Source organism: Musa acuminata, chromosome BXJ1-8, assembly GCF_036884655.1.
Source record: "Musa acuminata AAA Group cultivar baxijiao chromosome BXJ1-8, Cavendish_Baxijiao_AAA, whole genome shotgun sequence".
Taxonomy (NCBI): Eukaryota; Viridiplantae; Streptophyta; class Magnoliopsida; order Zingiberales; family Musaceae; genus Musa; species Musa acuminata.
The window spans coordinates 10,975,210-10,996,643 of NC_088334.1; the positions used below are offsets into that span (position 1 = coordinate 10,975,210).

Below are 21,434 nucleotides of genomic sequence, written 5' to 3' on the forward strand. Positions count from 1 at the left end.
CTACGTCAATGCCAAAGACTAATCACACCTCCATGTCCTGCCGGCTTCACTGCATCGGTGGCATCGCCTGCCGTTTTGTCTCCTTGCTGTGCCCGCAGCAGGTGATGGGATCCACCTCCGTTGACGTCGCTATAACACCAGCAGTAAGCAGCAACAACACCAAGACAACGCATACACAGATGCAACGGAAAAGTCGTTCCCTGCCGTGCCGCGACACACGCCATGGTTGGCGCAATCCTCGCCAAGAAAGCTTTCTTCCGATCCCAAACAAACACAAAAACAGAACACGGAGGAGAGAGCCGAGCCTGAGCCGATGACTTCCCGCCAGCTTTCTCCAGTATTATTACCAGAATTCCTTTCCTTTTTCTTGTGGTATCACCCACACAAGGAAAAGGGGGAAGGGGAGGGGGGAGATGGAAGCACTATAAGTATCGGACCCATGCACGCACAAACACCCATCGCTCGCTAGGTGTTTGACACAATGCGACTCTTCTCCATCTCCTCCGCTTCTTTCCTCCTCGTCCTTCTCTTCTCCTGCTCTTTGGTTAGCGGTGGCAGGTCGAGGGAATTGGACCGCGAGGCCTTGCGACAACAGGAGGCCGACCGCGTGGTCGGGCTCCCCGGTCAGCCGCCGGTGAGCTTCCGCCAGTACGCCGGGTACGTGACGGTCAACGAGAGCCACGGCCGCGCGCTCTTCTACTGGTTCTTTGAGGCCACTCACGATGTGGAGAAGAAGCCGCTTCTTCTCTGGCTAAACGGAGGTCATATCTTCTTCTTCTTTCGTTCTTCTTCTTCTTCTTACTGTTACGGTAATCGATAGCGTATGATACAATGTTTCGTCACAGAAAACTGGGCAGAATGTAACATCTTTAGCTTCGTAAACTACACACTGCTGACCTTTAGGAACGATGATTATTTTGTCCATTAATCCAAGCAGGAAAAGAAGCTTCCCTTTTGTAAAGTCTAGAAGAGCAAAATGATGGCGGATAGGCCAAAGGTTGGTTCCACCACAATCAGACTCCAAAACACAGTCCCAATTGAATTCCCTCACCAAACTACGAAACCTTAATTGGTCAGCCAATTATGTGTAAAGTCTATATTATATGACTTGAAATGATGTCTTGTTTACTGATTCTTTTGGGAATAAAAGAAAGAAAGAACACTGTTGATTTCTTCCTTGGGTTGTTCTATCGGGACCTTCCATTATTGCAGCACAGCATGGCCCAGCTTTGGAGAGAGCTACCTGGTGTTCATGGCACATCATGGGCTTCCCTCCCCCCCCCCCACCACCCCCACCCCCACTAGGAGTCATTCGTTGACCACCTTCTCTCCAAACAAGCAACAACATGAGAAAGTTAACCCACACCTTGTGTAAACTTCCCTCACAGGCAACAGTGTCCGCCATTGCCGGTTCCACCTTCCCAAGCACACACCCTTTGGGTATTCGGAAGGTTCTGCCTGCAATGTAGTTTGTACCAGTAACCTTAGATCGGAGGAACAGGGACCGAAGGGCCTGATGTGGCATTACTATTAAGGGAGAGGGTGGGTGGTCGGATGTGGCACTACTATTAAGGGAAGAGGGTGGGTGGTCGGGGACCAGCCAGAGGCTGGAATCCTCCATGGGCAACCCAAGCAACACGATTGAGCCGCTGTAAGTGGGTAAGAGGTGGTACCAGTTGCGAGGTCGACAGGGATGGCGCCTTTTGCCCACAAAAAGCGTAGATGCTGCAGGTCTCACTATGTCGACTCCAGCTCCGGTGAGCCCTCCTCCGTTCCGGAAGCAGCAAGGAATCTGGGGACCAGGTAGGACTTGCGTGTGGCCACCTTTCTTGCCTGCGTCCACAGGAGAAGATAATGTAGCATAAATATGACTCGCCCAATTTGTCCCAAGGTAGAAAGAAAATATTAGAATTTGCAGGGGGAAACTCCACAGTAGTCCCACGCTGTGGATGCCTCGATGATTGATGTGTACTGGGAATAGTGGATGAATGATGCATTGTCCAGCCAATCCGTCAGTATCTTGTACTTGTGGAGACAAATTGGATTGCAAGTTCTCTTGGCATGCTTCATGGTGGTGTCTAACATGGTTCATTGCAGGGCCTGGGTGTTCTTCCATTGGGTATGGGGCTGCAGAGGAGCTTGGACCTTTTCTGATGCAAAAGGGTGTGCCAGAGCTCAGGTTCAATCAGCATTCTTGGAACAAAGGCAAGACACCTATCCCTAGTGCTTCCTTTCCAGACACTATATATTGCTAGTGGTTAACTTGAATGCTACTGCTGCATTGTAATAACATGTAATGCAGACAATGATCAAATGCATAACACATCAACAGCTAAATTTCAGAGTCACAGAAAACAGAAAGATCACAACTCTTTGAGTACAAAGCAATTTGTGATGGACAATTAAAAGTATGCTGATTCTTGTCACATTTCAGAGGCAAATCTACTATTTCTTGAGTCACCTGTTGGAGTGGGATTTTCTTACACTAATACCAGCTCTGATTTGCAGTCACTGGGAGACAAGATCACTGGTAAGTCCTACAGAGAGTACTTTCACTTGACCATATACATGTTCCATAGAAATCCTTGGGGGATTTGTTCACATCTACTGATATTGTTCTACTGATCATCCAAAGCTGAGGACTCCTACATATTCCTTGTAAACTGGCTCAAGAGGTTCCCACAGTACAAGTCCCATGACTTCTACATTGCTGGAGAAAGTTATGCAGGTAAAAGAGTTGCTGTACCATGCAAACATCACTGGGTCAGTTGGTGAAATGTAATTAACACTACTTGCTGCCTTAGGACACTATGTTCCACAACTATCCGAGAAGATATTTGACGAAAACAAAAAAGCTTCAAAGGAAACCTACATAAACTTCAAAGGATTTATGGTAAAAGTTCTACATCAAACACCTGTAGATAGCATTTTCCTACCTGAAACTGCTAGTGTAGATTTATCTCAAAGGTACTAAAGATCATACCAACATAATCTTGTGCATGAATCAGATAGGAAACGCATTGATGGACGACGACACTGATCAGACGGGGATGATCGACTACGCATGGGACCATGCCGTCATCTCCGACCGTGTCTACCATGACGTCAAAAGCAACTGCAATTTCAGCATTGAACCTGCTACTGAGGCCTGTAACAATGCACTGAGAGAGTACTTTGCAGTCTATCGTATAATCGACATGTACAGCTTGTATGCTCCTGTCTGTACCAGCATCACCTCTACCCGGAAGTCCTTCCAGATCGAGGGTGCAGCTCCCAAGCTGTTCTCCAGATATGTAAGTTGCTTTCCTACCAACAATGGTGATGACCATCCTGACATTCAAAACCCATTGCAGGATGTGAATATTCATTCTGAAGAGCTGCATCTAAGCTACCAAGACTAGACAACATAATATCTGTATCTACATAAATGCTTGAGTAAGGATTTCTCTTCTCACAGAGTGGGTGGCATCAAAAGCCAGCGGGGTACGACCCTTGTGTCTCGGACTATTCCGAGGTGTATTTCAACCGACCGGATGTCCAAGAAGCTCTGCATGCCAACACCACAAAGATTGGCTACAACTGGACCCACTGCAGGTACATATATTTGGTGAATTATGATGATTCCTTGAGATCTTCAGCATTTTGCTGGTAGAGACATGGAGAATACACTTTTAACTAGAAAATCCAATACTTGCTTCCAGGAGGCTGAAGTAGGAACAAGTAATTATTAATCAATTTGTCAAATACATGAATTCAGTTTCTACAAGATTAGTCATCTATTGTAAAAAATATATTCCTGCCTTCTTTGGACAGTGAGGTAGTCACCAAATGGAATGATTCGCCAGCCACTATGCTCCCAGTCATCCGCAAGCTTATCAATGGCGGCCTCAGAGTATGGGTTTTCAGGTAAGGATACAAGTAAAGAACCCCTAATTGAGATAATTACCAAAATATCTGCATTAGTAGAATATGCAAATTGCATGGAGAAATTTGAGCTTACAATTAATCATTCATCATATTGTAAAACAATGCGATGGAGTGAGTATCGATTAGCTAGCTAATGCTAGAAAGTACTTCAGACAAATAACCAAATGTGCTAGATCATCTTGGTTCTGGAATGGAGATCAACAAAAACTTAAAATAATGTCGTCTTACACAATGTCTCTCAGTTCTTCATGTTAGTTAATACTATCAACAAAAATATGCACTTTGAATATAACAGATAGGACTTGAGCAATATATAACTAGCAAAAAACAAAAAAAACAAAAGACACAAAAAAGGCCTTTAGTTCTCAATTTTCTTCCTTCCCTTTCAGTGGGGACACTGATGGAAGAATTCCAGTCACCTCAACAAGGTATACACTAAACAAGCTTGGCATGAAAACTATCCAAGAATGGAAGCCATGGTATGATCGTAAGCAGGTATGAGTTGGATCCCTGGAACCCATTAGTAATTTTCATCCTAAAGGATAACTTGAGAGTCACCAGATATTCTTGTTAACTACGTAGGTGGGTGGATGGACAATTGTCTTTGAAGGACTGACATTTGTTACAGTTCGTGGTGCCGGACACCAAGTTCCAACATTTGCTCCTAGGCAGGCTCAGCAGTTGATTCATCACTTCTTGGCTAACCAGCAATTGCCTCCATCAGCATTCTAGCAGTGGAAGTCTTGATCCGATCTCCCATTCGACATCCAATCATTCACATAAGTGGTTTCATACCCTGCATTTGATGAAATGCTTGTCTACCCGTCCTAAACAATGCAAAGTGATAAACTGAAAATAGGTGCAAGCCATGTTTTCAATAAGAGAGTTGTTTTAGTTCATACGCTTGTGTTCTTGAATTATGCATTTCCCAGTTTGACAATAAGAAAACCATGTAAAACACAAAAGTCTATCAAATTTCATCACATAATATCATTTCCATTCTGTTTTATTACTTTTTGTCACATCTTTTTTGCAGAAGATCTTTGTCCGTAATATTATTTGTATTTTGTAGAGAATATCACGCCCATCATTAACACCCTTATTCTGTTTAGGATCCGTATATCTATATTCTTAATACTTGTTTACAAGTTGTGATGGAAATCTTCAACTTAGCAACCATATACCCCGATAGCTAAAGAGCTATGATACATATGGAATGCAAATTGACCTCCTCCAACGATTTGAAACAAGATGGATCGTTCAAGATTGAAGTTAGGAAAACTATTCTAATCACATAATCAATGAAAATTTGATGAAGTAATTAGAATAGTACTTTGATTCCCTTAAAACGCCACAAACTAAAAAGCTTGATAAGTTGAAAGGAAAAACAAAGATTTTTCTTGGGTTTTGAACGCCACAAACAGAAATGCTTGATAAGTCCAAAGTTCATGCAAGAACTTAAAAACAAAACACTCACCGGTGTTGTAAGTCGAATATACTTCTCCAATATGTGTTCTTACAAAGAGAGTCAGCCTTGTTTATATAGTACAAAGGCCAAGTATAAAGGGAATGAATATATTAAATGACATTTATATTCCTAATGCATGAATGTAGATTACTCATGAATCTACATTGAATTGTTTTGAATAATTATTCATGAATAAACACACAATTCCTAATATGGTCCAATATGGCTGAATGACCTTTATTCTTCAAAGATGGCTAAAACTTCATCCTTCTCTCAAGGTTGGAATTTCTCTTCATGATTTTGACTTATTTGAATCAGGTTGATTATTTTAGGCTCTTCTTGTATCCATAGAACCTTGACCAAGTTTTGACTAGCTTGCTCCTTCCAAATGCCTTCTAATAAACAAGTTAAGGCTTCTTTCATCCTTTTAGATTTCACTCTTGTCATTGGTCCTCGATGAATAGTTAAAGGGTCTTTGGCAGAATTATAATCAACTTGCTCATTCATATCATTCCCCCTTTCCTTGAAAGGATTCGTCCTCGAATCAGTGTCTTCATCACCTGCATCAAACAAAGATAAATCAGAAACATTGAAGGTTGCACTAACATTACCATACTCACTCGGTAGTTCCAACTTGTATGCATTGTCATTGATTTTTTGAGAGACTCGAAATGGACCATCTCCTCTTGGCATTAGTTTATACTTCCTTTGGTTAGGAAATCTTTCCTTCCTCAAGTGTAACCAAACCCAATCACCAGGTTCAAATACTACTTGTTTTCGGCCTTTGTTGTGTTGTTTCTCATATTGTAGAGTTTTCTTTTGAATTTGTATCTGGACCCTTTCATGCAATGCTTTGACAAAATCAGCTTTTTGCTTACCATCCAAATTGGCCTTTTCCAAAGGTAAAGGTAGCAAATCCATAGGAGTTAATGGATTGAACCCGTATACAACTTCAAATGGGGAATGGTTTGTTGTAGCATGTACACTTCTGTTATAAGCAAACTCCACATGTGGCAAACATTCCTCCCAATTTTTCAAATTCTTTTGAATTATGGCTCTCAAAAGTGTTGATAAAGTTCGATTTACCACCTCCGTTTGTCCATCTGTTTGTGGGTGACAAGTGGTTGAATACAATAGCCTTGTACCCAACTTGCTCCAAAGTGTTTTCCAAAAGTGGCTAAGGAACTTCACATCTTTATCACTCACAATTGTCTTTGGAATGCCATGTAATCTTACAATTTCTTTGAAAAACAGCCCCGTAACATGTGTTGCATCATCTGTTTTGTGGCAAGGAATAAAATGTGCCATCTTGCTAAACCTGTCAACAACAACAAAAATAGAATCTCTCCCTCCTTTTGACCTTGGTAAACCCAAGACAAAGTCCATGGATATATCAACCCAAGGCTCACTAGTTATAGTAAGAGGAGTATACAATCCATGAGGCATTACTTTAGATTTAGCTTGTTTGCAAGTAATGCATTTCTTACATAATCTCTCAACATCTCTTTTCATGTGTGGCCAAAAGAAATGATCACTTAACACATCTAAAGTTTTTCTAATCCCGAAATGCCCCATTAAACCTCCACTATGTGCCTCTCTCACAAGTAATTCTCTCATTGAACATTGAGGAATACACAACTTATTTTCTTTGAAAAGAAAATCATCATGCTTGAAGAACTTATCAAAACCCCCTTTCTCACATGCCCCATAAACATTAGCAAAATCATGATCAGAATTATATAAATTTTTAATATACTCAAAACCCAATAAATTTGCATCAAGTTGAGAAATTAGAGCATACCTTCTAGAAAGAGTGTCGGCAACCACATTTTCCTTACCTTGTTTATACTTGATGATGTATGGAAAGGATTCAATAAACTCCACCCATTTTGCATGCCTACGGTTTAGTTTTCCTTGTCCTTTGAGATATTTCAAGGACTCATGATCGGTGTGTATAATGAATTCCTTATACCAAAGATAGTGCTGCCATGTCTCTAACACTCTTACTAAAGCGTAAAACTCCTTGTCATATGTTGGGTAGTGAAGACTTGCTCCACTTAGCTTCTCACTAAAGAATGCAATGGGTCTGCCTTCTTGCATTAAGACTCCTCCAATTCCTATTCCACTCGCATCACACTCAATCTCAAAAGTTTTAGCAAAGTTCGGTAAAGCAAGCAAAGGTGCTGAACAGAGTTTGTCTTTAAGCAAATTAAAAGCATCATCTTGTTTTTCACCCCATCTAAATCCCATATTTTTTTTTATGCATTCAGTTATTGGTGCAGCAATTGTAGAAAAATCCTTAATGAATCTTCTATAAAAGCTAGCAAGACCATGAAAACTTCTAACATCACTAACACTGGTAGGTTTTGGCCACTCCCTAATTACTTTCACTTTTTCTTGATCAACATGTATTCCTTTATCATTAACAACATATCCAAGAAAAGTAATTTTATTAGTGCAAAAAGTGCATTTCTTTATATTAGCATATAACTTTTCTTTTCTAAGCACGTCAAAAATAGCTTTTAAATGTGTTACATGCTCATTTAAACTTTTGCTATACACAAGTATATCATCAAAATAAACCACTACAAATTTTCCAATGTAAGCACGTAAAATATGATTCATCAATCTCATGAAAGTACTAGGTGCATTAGTTAGGCCAAAAGGCATAACCAACCATTCATATAAACCATGTTTAGTTTTAAAAGCGGTTTTCCATTCATCACCTTCATGCATTCTTATTTGATGATATCCAGATTTTAAATCAATTTTTGAAAACACACAAGAACCATGCAATTCATCCAACATATCATCTAGCCTAGGAATAGGATGTCTATACTTTACCGTGATTTTGTTGATGGCTCGGCAATCAACACACATTCTCCATGATCCATCCTTTTTAGGCACCAACAGAACAGGAACTGCACACGGACTCATGCTTTCTCGCACATACCCTTTTTTCATAAGCTCACTTACTTGTTTTTGGATTTCCTTGGTCTCTTCGGGGTTGCATCTATATGCTGGCTTATTTGGTATGCTTGCACCTGGAATGAAATCAATTTGATGCTCAATTCCTCTAATTGGTGGCAAACCATTAGGAACTTCTTCGGGAAAGAGATCCTCATTTTCCTGCAAAAGATCAACAATAACACTAGGCAAACTCTTGTCAATTTTGTTAGAAGCAATCAGAACATCCTTGTACATAAGTACAAGTAAGGGCTGCCTCATGGTTAAGGCTTTCTTCACATCACTCATTTTGGCATAAACACTCATTTTTCTTTCACTCAAACTTTCTTTGTTTTCTCTCCCCTTGTATTTCCCAATACTCTCATTTTTATTTTTTTTTATAAGTATACTCTCATTTTTATTACTCAACTCATCATTTTCTTTTTTCTCCCTTTCTTTTTTTTTTTTTTTTTTTTTAGCCTTTGATTTTCTCTCTTCTTTTTTTTTTTTTTTTTGACTTTTTTGATCTCTTTTTTTTTTTTTTTATAGATATTGGCCAAATAGAAGAAGAAGAGAAAAGAAAAGAAAATCTAAAAGATAGCAAATAAATAGATACGCAAACCTCAAACTTGAGCCGAGCTCTGATACCAAATGATGGAAATCTTCAACTTAGCAACCATATACCCCGATAGCTAAAGAGCTATGATACATATGGAATGCAAATTGACCTCCTCCAACGATTTGAAACAAGATGGATCGTTCAAGATTGAAGTTAGGAAAACTATTCTAATCACATAATCAATGAAAATTTGATGAAGTAATTAGAATAGTACTTTGATTCCCTTAAAACGCCACAAACTAAAAAGCTTGATAAGTTGAAAGGAAAAACAAAGATTTTTCTTGGGTTTTGAACGCCACAAACAGAAATGCTTGATAAGTCCAAAGTTCATGCAAGAACTTAAAAACAAAACACTCACCGGTGTTGTAAGTCGAATATACTTCTCCAATATGTGTTCTTACAAAGAGAGTCAGCCTTGTTTATATAGTACAAAGGCCAAGTATAAAGGGAATGAATATATTAAATGACATTTATATTCCTAATGCATGAATGTAGATTACTCATGAATCTACATTGAATTGTTTTGAATAATTATTCATGAATAAACACACAATTCCTAATATGGTCCAATATGGCTGAATGACCTTTATTCTTCAAAGATGGCTAAAACTTCATCCTTCTCTCAAGGTTGGAATTTCTCTTCATGATTTTGACTTATTTGAATCAGGTTGATTATTTTAGGCTCTTCTTGTATCCATAGAACCTTGACCAAGTTTTGACTAGCTTGCTCCTTCCAAATGCCTTCTAATAAACAAGTTAAGGCTTCTTTCATCCTTTTAGATTTCACTCTTGTCATTGGTCATCGATGAATAGTTAAAGAGTCTTTGGCAGAATTATAATCAACTTGCTCATTCATATCAAGTTGACAAATGGTGCTGAATCTAAAACATCTAAGAACATGTTTGATAAGAACATCTATACCTATTTTACAAAATGTTGGCTAACTTAAGCTGATATGTTCACTTCTTTTTACCAAACCTAGTGAGTATAAACACTTTTTATCAGATTTGGCTTCCATTTTCACCAAGGAAGAAATATTCAGAGAAAATTTAGACATCCAGCCTCATGTCAGCTTTATTTTATATGCTACGGCCCCTCAACTCTTAAACATATAAAGATTGTTGATATATCTAAATTTAACCTCTATACTATGTTACCTGTTTATTCCACAATTGGTAGCAGTTCACAGTTCTAAACACAAAAACTTAATCCGAAGTCATGATGTTTCTCAATTTAGTTCTACAACTGAAAGACAGAGATCTCAATCTTGATTTGATTTGTCACTATTGCATCTAAAAGGTCCTTTGCAGCAAAAAGACTGAACAAACTCAAGTTGTAAGGAGATCCATCTTAGATCATGGATTATGTGACTAATAAGTATTGCTCAGATGGGATTGAACTCAGGAGAAAATTCACTGCAATAATGGTTTCATGCCAAGCTCCTGACAAAGGCATCAAGGAACAGAAGAGGGGTCATAATCTAGAGTCTTTGTCGGTGGACATGTGGTCTTCTATTTATCAGCAAGTTTAAAAAGCCTTGAAAAACTCCATGAGATTTCTCTCATTGAAAAAGAGAGAAGAGATCGACATCTGAAGAATAGAAAAAATAAAAAAAACATAGATTAGCTTACTAATTAACAAGTGTTCCAATTCTTAGCTTTTACATATTTGACTGACCATAATAAGTCCTTCAACCACTTTACTATCGTGATTCCCAGAAACTATGATGCAGATAGAAGAAGCATGATGTGGACTCATCATTCATACAAATTTGTAGTTCACTTGACTTTGAACAATTATATTTTTGCTTAGTAATGTGAACCCTCTCTTTGCCATCGGTGGAAGCGCAAAACAGCCATAGAAAAAGATGCAAACTTAGCCTGGAGGTTTGAATCACTCATCCTTTAACAAATATTAGCCTCCAATAATTATTCTTAAAATTTTCAATGTGCTCAATATTCTTTTATTATTGTTTAAACTATGTTCATAATTCAGATAAATGAATTTTGCAAGTGATGCACAAATAAAAGTTGCAGCAGAAAGTTAGGGATTCAACATACTTCTAAAGCTTCCAATCTCATGTAACTTACATTACAGAACAACACACCAGCTCTTAGCTTTGTGATATGCATATCTCCACCAAATCAAATCACCCAAACTACAGATCCAAGAACAGTTCTTAAAGCCTATTAACTAACAGACAGGAAAAGGGATGGCTAATAACTTTGATTGCAAAATACAGATTCCAATACAGTTCTTACAACCCTAATAGCAGACAGGTAATGGAAGCATTTCAAGGTAGATTTGGTAGAGAAGTGACCCCGACCTCAAATCTTGGGCGCAAGAGCTGCCTCGAGGCGTTTGCAGTCCACCAGATAAGCAAAGCCATACGCCATATTCTTGAGGGTAGCTTCGTGCAGATCCTTGTTCGAGGTAGCCGTGGCGTCGGTGGAGAAGAAGACCCTGAACCCCCTCACAAACGCCTCCCTCGCCGACGTCTCGCAGCAGAGGTTCGTCATCACGCCGGTGACGATCACCTCCTCGACTCCCATGCCCCTCAGCGCCTCCTCCAGACCCGTGCCGGCGAAGGCGCTGTAGGTGCTCTTCTCGACCACACGGTCGCCGGGGTCTCGGCCGATGTCGGGGAGGAGCTCGGCCGCGGGGGTGCCGTCGAGGATGAGGTCGCCGGACCACCACTCGCCAAGCATGGCGTAGTCGGCGGGGGAGCGGTGGCGGTGGCGGGTGAAGAGGACGGGGATGCCGGCGGCGCGGCAGAGGGCGACGGTGGAGCGGAGGGCGGGGAGTATGGGGGCAGCGATGGAGGCGAAGTGGCGCTGCATGTCGATGACGAGGAGGGCGGCGGCGGTGGGGTTGGGGTTGCGCCGCCGAATCTCGTACTTGCTGTAGGAGTCGCCTGCCATGGAAAAGAGGCTGCTTTGGGAAGACGCCATCACGCAGAGGAGGCAGATGGGGATTTTGTAGGATACGACGAACCTCCAGAGAACTACTAGTTATCCTAGTCCTACACTGTCTGATGCTGATGCTGATGCTGATGCTGATGATCATTATTCTTGTCACTATTATTTCTACTATTTAGCTCATAATAAGTTTTAAAGGACATTAATATAGATTAAGGTGTCAACTAACAATTAACTCGACACAGATTAACTACAATATTTTATCTTAAATTTATTATATGTTAAATTTAAATCTGACTTTGACATTACATATATCTAAGGTTTCATCTTTTCTTTCTCATCTATATATACTATATTGGAAATTCTGGGAACAACAAATTTGCCCAGACAATATATATGTGTGTGTGTGTGAGAGAGAGTAATAAATGAGAAAATATATTACTTTAGAGGAAAATTTATATTATTAGGTGATTTAAATCTTTATTCTCTCCTATTAAATCACTAATAATATAATCTGCTGGAATGATTTCTGAAGTGAGTTCTTTATTCCTGCCCTCTCCTCTATGAGAGCACCACCACAGTCAACAAAGATTACATATATTCTTCAGCAACTGTTTGATAGAATGATCTAAATCCAGTGGATTTATGCTCATAGAAATGGTCTCAAAACTCAAAGAAAAGGAAGTAATAGAAACAAAGGTTAATAACAAGTCTTGATAGTTGAAGGACTGAAACCTGCATTGGTGCAGAGAGTCAGTGACAGATTAGTTTTCCTGGTTAGCTTGTCCTCGGTCTGTTGCCTCCATGTTGGTGAGTGCTTCTTGCGCACACGATGCTGAGCCAGTGACACCTCATTCATGCATGGAGCTTTGCATTCATGGCACCAAACCATCTCGTTTCCAGTCTTCTTTTTGTCGAAGAGTTGGTCCAATCTGGCGTTGTGCTTCTTACCCTGGAAATGCTGCGTCAGGTTCAAAGAGTTCTTCACGCAAGCAACTCTGCAGATGCTGCACCAGAGAGACACTGTCTTGCCTGATGGCAGTGATGATGATGTTTGACAATGTAGATCTGGAAGAGATCGATGTGCAGCTTCCCTTTCCATGCCCCTAATGTTTGGTTTCGGAAGGAGCTTCTGGCAAAAACATGATATAAGCAATCTGAGTTGCCATCAACATGCAGCAGAAAGAACAAAGACATGGTGGTCTGACATGGCCATGAAGGATATGTTCTGCAACATGGAGGTCAATGTTTGAACGAGGAACCTATGCTTCACACTCTCGAACTCGCTTGCTTACGGCTCTGGAAACCGATCTTTGTTGCTTTGGATATAATTCAGTTCACTCTCGTTCAGAAACATTGGATATGCAATTTAAACATGGAGAAAATTTGCATGCTATCACAGTGACAAAGTAAGTTTCTCACCTGAGAAGGGACAGGGTGAGTTCTTCTTCACAGGAAGTAGTCTCATTCAGCTCTTCTCCGTTACTGACAACTTCATTCAACTCAGTACTCTTCTGCTTGCTTCTTGAATCTGCTTCGGCTGACCTTCCTTTTGCGACTTCTCCAAAGCACGAAGAATCAGGCAGGCATCTGGTTTAGAATGCATCAAAGGTCTGTAAGTAGCGGAAAGAGAGTGGGAAAGCAGAGGAACGAACTGAACCAGCAAAGGATGGTGGGGTGAGGAGAGTGAGCAAAGCTTTTGCCAAGCATAAGCACAAAACACCTTTTCTATGAAGAATCAAAATATCCTAAAAAGCTATCTGCAGAAGCCATCAGACCCATGACCGACTCGTTTCATGCAGATTCACCTTCTTTTGTGCATGCCATTGGGGCTTTTGTGGCATTCGATGCTTCGTTTATGTGTCCCGATCACGCCTTGGATCCGACTAAATTGTTGGTTTGGGTCCGACTTGGCCTGCTAGTGATTCAAAACATTCGAGCAAACCCGGATTCAGGTGACCCGCGACCGACCCCCGTGGCTCATAGAGTAGGCGCGTGGGGCCCACGGGGATCGAAGCAGAGGGTCCCACTCGTCGTGGTTGTTGGAAAGGGTCCGACTTGGCCTGCTAGTGATTCAAACTATTCGAGCAAACCCGGTTTTCCGTCACCCGCGGGCCTACCCGCGTGGTGTATGCAGTAAGCGCGTGGGGCCCACGAGGACTGACCCAGAAGGGTCCCAGTCTTCGTAGTTATTGGAATGGTTGGCCTGCTAGTGATTCAAACTATTCGACTCACTCAAGTACCTACCCGCGTGGTGTATGGTGTAGGTGTGTGGGGCCCACGGGAACCGACGCTGAAGGTGCCCATGTTCCCTCAAAAGTTTGGAGGAAGAGACACGTAAATGACCGACTTTGGCCTTTCGAAGGGTATAATTGTAAGTTTGTTTGCTTGTCGATACCTCTGCTTGCGCGAGGCGGCGGAGGGAGAAGGAGGGTCGAGTGGAGGCGCGAAGAAGATGTCGTACTTGTTGCCGCATCTGCACTCGGGGTGGGCGGTGGATCAGGCGATCCTGGCCGAGGAGGAGCGCCTCGTCGTCATCCGGTTTGGCCACGATTGGGACGAGACCTGCATGCAGGTTCCTCTCTTTTCTTTTTCCTTTCTCCACCCCTTTTGATCCTTCTTCTTCATCTTCGAATCCTTTTCTCGATTATATTGTTTTCATAGAACGGGAATCATTTGCTAGATTGGCTTTGGTTGTTGATGCGAGACGTTTCTTGTCACCTATGATCGATTTGGCGCAGTGTCCAAATTAGGGTTTGGTGTTTCTCCTGGCCGTGGCCCTTTGACTTATAGTCAACAAGCGATCTGTATGTGACCCTTATAGTTGACAATCGATCCAATTTTCTTGTTCTTGTTCTTGATCCAGGAGAAAGGAAACCTAGAGATTTCAGATTCAAGCACTTTGGAACCTGCTGAATGATGTCGACAAGTTAGGATTTGACTAACGTGTTGTGTTATTGTTACCATGAACAGATCCTTGTTTCCCTCAAGGAAAAGCCAAAAGTCATATCATGATAGCTACTACCAGCTCCTTGTTTCTTTGCACCTAAACAAGAATGGTTAAGAGGGTTAGAAGTGGAGTTTCCATTATGCGTATAGCATGTCACTTGAAGTGGGGGGTGATTTCAAGAGTGGGTTTAAACAAGCAGTATCGAGAAACAAAATGGAGAGGAACAAAATTCCTTTTTGCTGGATTTTTCAGTTCTCTTTGTTATTCTATGTCCCACATATGTATATTTTTTCTTTTTGTTTTTTTTTTACTCCATTAATTACATGGTGTGATGTGAAACCTTGCTTAAATTGAGTGTATATTTGCAACATATGCAAACATATGAGTAGCAAAACCTGGAAAGGGTTATTGTGAACTGATGATTCCAATATAGTTAAGTGCCTTGGAAGTTGGAACCATCTTAAATCATAATAACTTGCTTATAGACTTTTATGCTTTTGCTAGGTGATGTGGATGGTTGTAAACCTCTGTAAGAATCTTACTATGTTGGCCTGGTCTTTTAGCTAGATTACACAGTTTACCAATTTTAGTAATGTTCCACTTACTTGAAAGACACTTATATTATTTCTGGATCCTGCTTTGTGTGAGGTCTATTCTTCGACTCTGTTAACTCCCTTTAAATGACTATTGTGTTAACTGGAAACTCAGACAAGAGGCATGATGCGGTGCCTATGATGTCGGACCTGACCAAGTTTGATTTCACAGGTTGAATGTATTTACACCAACCCAAGGTTGATGTTGAGTCTAGCATGAAGAGAGGCCTAGCATGAAGAGAGATACTTAACAACTATGTGGAAAACTACATTTAACAGCTATATCCGTCCTCAAAATCTCAGGGAAAGGCCTAACATGAAGATACTTGACACTTGTTCGTTTTGTTTTTTTAAAAGAAAACCAACTTACCTGTGGCCTTTTAAGCTGTTTGACCCGAGTAGCGTCTAAGTACTACAATTTAGTTATTCAGTGTCGTTGTGATTTCTAGGAATATATGTTGTTACATAATTCAGTAAGTGCTACATGCTTTGTTGCCAGTATACATTAAATGTAACCTCTGAAGAGAGGGAAATCGTTATTCGATGATAATGTCTTTTGAAAAAAATATTTTTTAGGTTTTTTCTTGGAAGACTGTACTCTTAAAGCATTTCAACTTAGAGATTTTTTTTTAAGCATGTGATGGACTCCTTGTTTCAAGTACTAATTTTCTTTCTTTTATGATATAACTTAGTATTTTGTTCAGAATTTGAAAATTAATAATGTTCTTTTAATTTTTTAGTCAGAAGCTATAGTTCGAAAGGTTAGGATTCGATAGTGAAATTATTCCTTTGTGACCTGGATGATCAGGTTCAAGTTGCTGATAGACCTTTCACTTATAGAGGAGTATGATTGTAGATGCTAATCTTTCTCAATCTTCTGCATTGAGATTGGCAAAAGAGGTGCACGGGTTTATTCGTTACGTTAGGTGAGACAATTAGTACTAGTGACATGAGAAAGGATAGAGGAAGACCAACATGACCATAGATAGAGATATGAATGCTTTTAGCTTTAACTAATAATATCATTTTGTTCAAAGCTCTCAATGATGTGAAAAGATCCATTTAATCAATCCTAAATAATTGGGATATCACGGAGTAGTATAGTTCCATAGATAAAGTTTGTAGTTCCATATCTAATTTGTTAAGAAACTTTGTTTTTGTTTTTACTGCAGGACTAACAACCACTTGCATTTTTGTGGTGCAGATGGATGAAGTGCTGGCTTCAGTTGCAGAGACCATAAAGAACTTTGCAGTGATTTACTTGGTTGATATCACCGAGGTGCCTGACTTCAATACTATGTACGAGCTGTATGATCCTTCAACCGTGATGTTCTTCTTCAGGAACAAGCATATCATGATTGACCTCGGGACGGGTAACAATAACAAAATAAATTGGGCGCTCAAGGACAAGCAAGAATTTATTGACATTGTGGAGACTGTTTATAGGGGAGCCAGGAAAGGTCGTGGGCTGGTGATTGCTCCCAAAGATTACTCCACCAAGTACCGCTATTAAACCTATTGATCTGTGTGACAGATTGTGACATCGCCTCTGAAGGTTGGCTATATTGTGTTCAAGTTGCTCCTGTACTAGAAATCTTTGATGTTTGAGATTTTACTGCTGGTCTACCAAAACTTGGTTTGTGTATTCTACTCTGCGTGACATTCCGATGAGCAGCAGATGCATTTAAAGGGTTTCCTACTTGCCTTTCTGTTTGCAGGATCCTTGCATATATATTTTTTGTAATTATTATTATTATTATTATTATTATTATTATTCTTATATATCTAATATATATTAATATTTTATTAAATGATTGAGCCGATAAGACGAGATGAGTTATTGTTTGAACTCGATTTAGAGTCGTGTCTATATTGGAATCTTATGTATTTACATCTTTTTAGTATTCAATTTGGAATCTTATGTATCTTGTCTTCTGATGGTAAAATATTTAATTTTATTTATTTTAACGGTTTTATCAATGCACGTGTAGAAATAATATAAAAATTATAAATAAAAAGATAATTTAATATTTAATAATATTTTTTATTTAATAATATTTTTAATTTATTATATTTTTTAGTCGATTGTTGTGGTAGTGAACGATGGTGCCATAGCTCTTGGCAATAGTAAGGGTTGAAACTTAAGGTCCTCGAGATTTTTCTTATGTTGATGTACTCTGGGGTTAAGGGATTGAGGGTGGGGAAAGAGGCGCTTAAGTGTGCAATGTGCCTTAACGAGTTCGAAGACGGCAAGGAGCTCCGCCTCCTCTCTTGTTGTAGCCATATCTTTCACTTGGATTGCATTGACGCTTGGCTCGCTTCCCACGTAATTAGCTTTGTCTATCGCACCAACCTCTTCGAGTCATTGATGACAACCTTGACCTACTACTTGTAGCCACCCTTGTTACAAATGCGATCAGTCTTTAACTCGAAACTGTTACTCCATCATAGGATCATGTCACCATCATTGTGGACCCCATAGCAATTGTGGCGCAAGAGGAGTAGAAGGAGGCGTCATAAAATTAGCACAAGTTGGAAGCCAAAGGTGAGCGGCTAGATCGTGATCCGACAATGGCCGATGAAACTCCCACGGTCTTATTCAATCGGACATTCCGAGGTATGGTCGATGGAGGACACCGATGGTACATCCTCCACTTGCTGGAGCACATATGAAAGGAGATCTTGGTCGCTTGATGCAAATGCAAGATGATGCAGAGCGGTTATCATCCTCATCATTTTCCTCCTCTCCCTTTATCTCACCTCCCATCATCGATCTCTCTTCTCTTCCTTCTTTGACACTGTTATGCATCTGTGCTACTCTACATCTGTATTGATGGGAGGTGAGACATCTACGTTGATAAGACGTAAGGCCTTTGCATCACCTCCCATCGATACAGATATAAAGCGACACCAACGCAATTGTAGGACGCTGTAGAGTAGTCATCATCCTCATCCTCTTCCTCCTCCCCCCGCATTAAGTGATAGAAGTCTAATGGAAATCTTCAACTTAGCAAATTGACACATTCTAACGAATTAAAACAAGACGAATCGTTCAAGATTGAAGTACTTGAAAATTATTCTAATCACTTTATTAATAAAAAATTGATGAAATAATTAGAACAATACTTTGATTCCCTTAAAACGTCACAAACTACACAGTTTGATAAGTTGAAAGGAAAAAATATTAAAGATTTTTTGATTTTGAACACCACAAGCAGAAAAGCTTGATAAATTCTAAAGTTCATATAAAAACATACAAATAAAACACTTACCAGTGTTAAAAGATGATTATACTTTTCAATTGCCTTCTTATAAATATAGTCAGTCTTATTTATATAGTACAAAGGCCAAGTACAAAGAGACTAAATGCATACATTAAATGATATTCATATTTCAAATTCATAAATATAGATCACTCATGAATCTACCTAAAATTAATTTGAATGATTATTCATGAATAAGCCCATAATTCCTAATATAGTCTAATATGACTAAATGATATTTATTCTTCAAAATGGGCTAAAAAATCATCCTTTTCTCAAAGTTGGACTTTCTTTTTATGATTTAGACTTATTTGGATCATGTTGATCATTTTAGGCTTTTCTTGCATCCATAGAATTTTGATCGAGTCTTGACCAGTTTGCTCCTTCCAAATACTTTCCAATAAACAAGTTAAGGCTTCTTTCATCATTTTAGCTTTAGCTTTTGTCATTAGTCCTCTATGAATAGTTAAAGGATCTTTGGCAGAATTATGATCAACTTGATGGTTCATATTATTCCCCCTTTCCTCGAAAGGATTCGTCCTCGAATCAGCGTCTTCGTCACTTGCATCAAACAAAGATAAATAAAAAACATTGAATGTTGCATTAACATTGTCATACTTACCTAGTAGTTCTAGCTTGTATGCATTGTTATTGATTTTTTGAATGACTCGAAATGGACCTCCTTCTCTTGGCATTAATTTAGACTTCCTTTGGCTAGAAAATCTTTCTTTCCTCGAGTGTAACCAAACCCAATTACTAAATTCAAATACTACTTGCTTTCGGCTTTTGTGGTGTTGTTTCTTATATTGTAGAGTTTTCTTTTAAATTTATGATCGAACTCTTTCATGCAATGCTTTGACAAAATCAGCTTTTTGCTTACCATCTAAATTGGTCTTTTCCGAATGTAAAGATAATAAATCTATATGAGTTAATGGATTAAACCGGTATACAACTCTAAATTAGGAATTGTTTGTTGTAGTATGCATACTTTTGTTATAAGCAAACTCCATGCTAGTTATAGGTGCCTTGCAAGCCACCTATAACTAGCATGGAGTTGACATATAGTCTTTTTACTTATTATTATTATTTAGTATTTTATTATTTTATATTACTTATTGCTTGAATATATTATGATGTTCATGGATCTATGCAATGGGAATCAGATCGTGATGAGATCACGATAATGAGATTGATTCGTCTTTAAACACAGATTCTAAATAATCCCGATCATAGGTTACTCGAGAGAGACATCGAGATAATCAGATAGACTGGTGTGTTATATACCTATCTATATAATAGATGTAGCTGGTCTCACGGCTGCTCGTGTGGGGACACTAGGGATACAGTACAAGTGCTCATTGGGAAATGAGTTCAATGATTGATCTACTTACGAAATGTTAGATGGTTAATGATGTCTTATTGTGAGACAATAATTTCATAGTCCTAGTGGTGTATCTGGTCCTTAGACTTGAGACACCAAGGATGTTCTGTATGAGTACTTCACTCTTTGATACTGAACTTATAGGTCTAGAAATTCCAGATCTAGCACAGCCAGTCATCGGGAGTGGTAGCCAACTTTATGAGGACTATTGAGTGTCGATAGAGGATCATCCGCTCTTGGTGTCATGAGAGGAATATCTCATATGTTCTTGCTCAGACAAATCCTTGACTATGGTCATTCGGATTGAGAGTAAAAGAGTTTTCCGGGATAATCCGATTAGAGCAAGACTCAAGTATAAACTCTACAGGTTTGATAGCACTATGCCCGGTATACAGTCTCTGAGATATTATATGGATGAGGGACTATAGATATACGATAACTGAGGACAAACAAATCCAATGAATTGGATTCCCCTGTATCGTTTGGGGACTACGGCGTATTAGCCTCGTACATCCGCAATCGATGAGTCGAGTGAATTATTATTGAGATAATAATTCATTGAGCCAGAAGGAGTTTTGATAGGTATGACTCACAGCTAGCTCGATATTAGGCCTAAAGGGTCACAAAAATATGGTAGGCATTGTGACTAGTAGAGGTTCGGGTATGAGATATTCGTCGACGCCCCATCTTATTGGATATCCAATAAGCCCATGAATTATTGGATCTTATGGATGAGATTTAATAAGAGCTAATAAGAGATTATTGGATAGAGATCCACTAATCTAAGAGGATTAGATAGTTGAATGAAGATCCAATACCCAATAGGACAGGATCTATTATGGTTAAGTTGATAGAGAACCTCTATAAATAGGAGGGAACTAATGGTTCATAGGAAAAAGCCTCTTTAGGTTTTCTCTCCTATTCTCCTCCCTTTCTCCTCCTCAGATAGTAGGCTTGGAGTTTTGAGGAGCATCCTCACAGCTTTGTTATGTGGATCATCACTATAGAGGAGGACACTTGACCTTATTCACCATCTCCTATAGATTTATAGGGATTCAGGGATATACGATCTCCCTAGGTAACATAATATTTCATATACACAGTTTTAAGTTTCACGGTTTTTGTGCACCAATCTTCGCATGACGACGAACATATCTTTGGAAAATTAGAGATTTTATTTTTAATGTTCTACTGCTGCACATGTAATGTCCCCCCATATTACCCTACTATCATGGACAAACTTCTAAACAAGATGTTTGATGTAATGCTTATATATGTTCGTATCTTTTGGTATGTTCATGCTTTGCACAACATGTAGAGAGACGATCAAAGGCTTAATAGTCTCATTTTAGTTGGGTTTGGTGGCCGC

The 21,434-nt window shown here is 39.5% G+C and overlaps 3 protein-coding genes across 7 annotated transcripts; 2 read left to right on the forward strand and 1 right to left on the reverse strand.

Annotated features, from left to right (window-relative positions):
- The first annotated feature begins 55 nt into the window (after positions 1 to 55).
- Positions 56 to 4,949, forward strand: LOC135587500 (serine carboxypeptidase-like 34). The gene is made up of 10 exons (XM_065078992.1): positions 56 to 761; positions 2,098 to 2,205; positions 2,435 to 2,530; positions 2,636 to 2,728; positions 2,805 to 2,893; positions 3,009 to 3,293; positions 3,458 to 3,594; positions 3,814 to 3,906; positions 4,317 to 4,422; positions 4,510 to 4,949. Exons 1-10 carry the CDS (start codon positions 482 to 484, stop codon positions 4,657 to 4,659), a joined length of 1,437 nt encoding a protein of 478 aa, XP_064935064.1. The 5' UTR covers positions 56 to 481; the 3' UTR covers positions 4,660 to 4,949.
- LOC135583543 (nicotinamidase 2-like) lies at positions 2,201 to 11,935 on the reverse strand. Of its 5 annotated transcripts, none has more exons than XM_065078996.1 (2): positions 11,287 to 11,935; positions 2,201 to 2,230 (listed from the first exon to the last, which is right to left on the reverse strand). In XM_065078996.1, exon 1 carries the CDS (start codon positions 11,909 to 11,911, stop codon positions 11,288 to 11,290), a length of 624 nt encoding a protein of 207 aa, XP_064935068.1. In that variant the 5' UTR covers positions 11,912 to 11,935; the 3' UTR covers positions 2,201 to 2,230; position 11,287. The 5 variants fall into 5 exon arrangements, with proteins under 5 accessions (XP_064935068.1, XP_064935066.1, XP_018686134.2 ...); XM_065078994.1 differs by lacking the exon at positions 2,201 to 2,230 and adding an exon at positions 2,529 to 2,740; XM_018830589.2 differs by lacking the exon at positions 2,201 to 2,230 and adding an exon at positions 3,314 to 3,330.
- Positions 11,936 to 14,263: 2,328 nt separating this feature from the next.
- Positions 14,264 to 17,130, forward strand: LOC103994492 (thioredoxin-like protein YLS8). Its single transcript, XM_009414843.3, has 2 exons — positions 14,264 to 14,453; positions 16,626 to 17,130. The coding sequence occupies exons 1-2, from the start codon at positions 14,334 to 14,336 to the stop codon at positions 16,932 to 16,934; spliced, it is 429 nt and encodes a 142-aa protein (XP_009413118.1). The 5' UTR covers positions 14,264 to 14,333; the 3' UTR covers positions 16,935 to 17,130.
- The last annotated feature ends 4,304 nt before the right edge of the window (positions 17,131 to 21,434 follow it).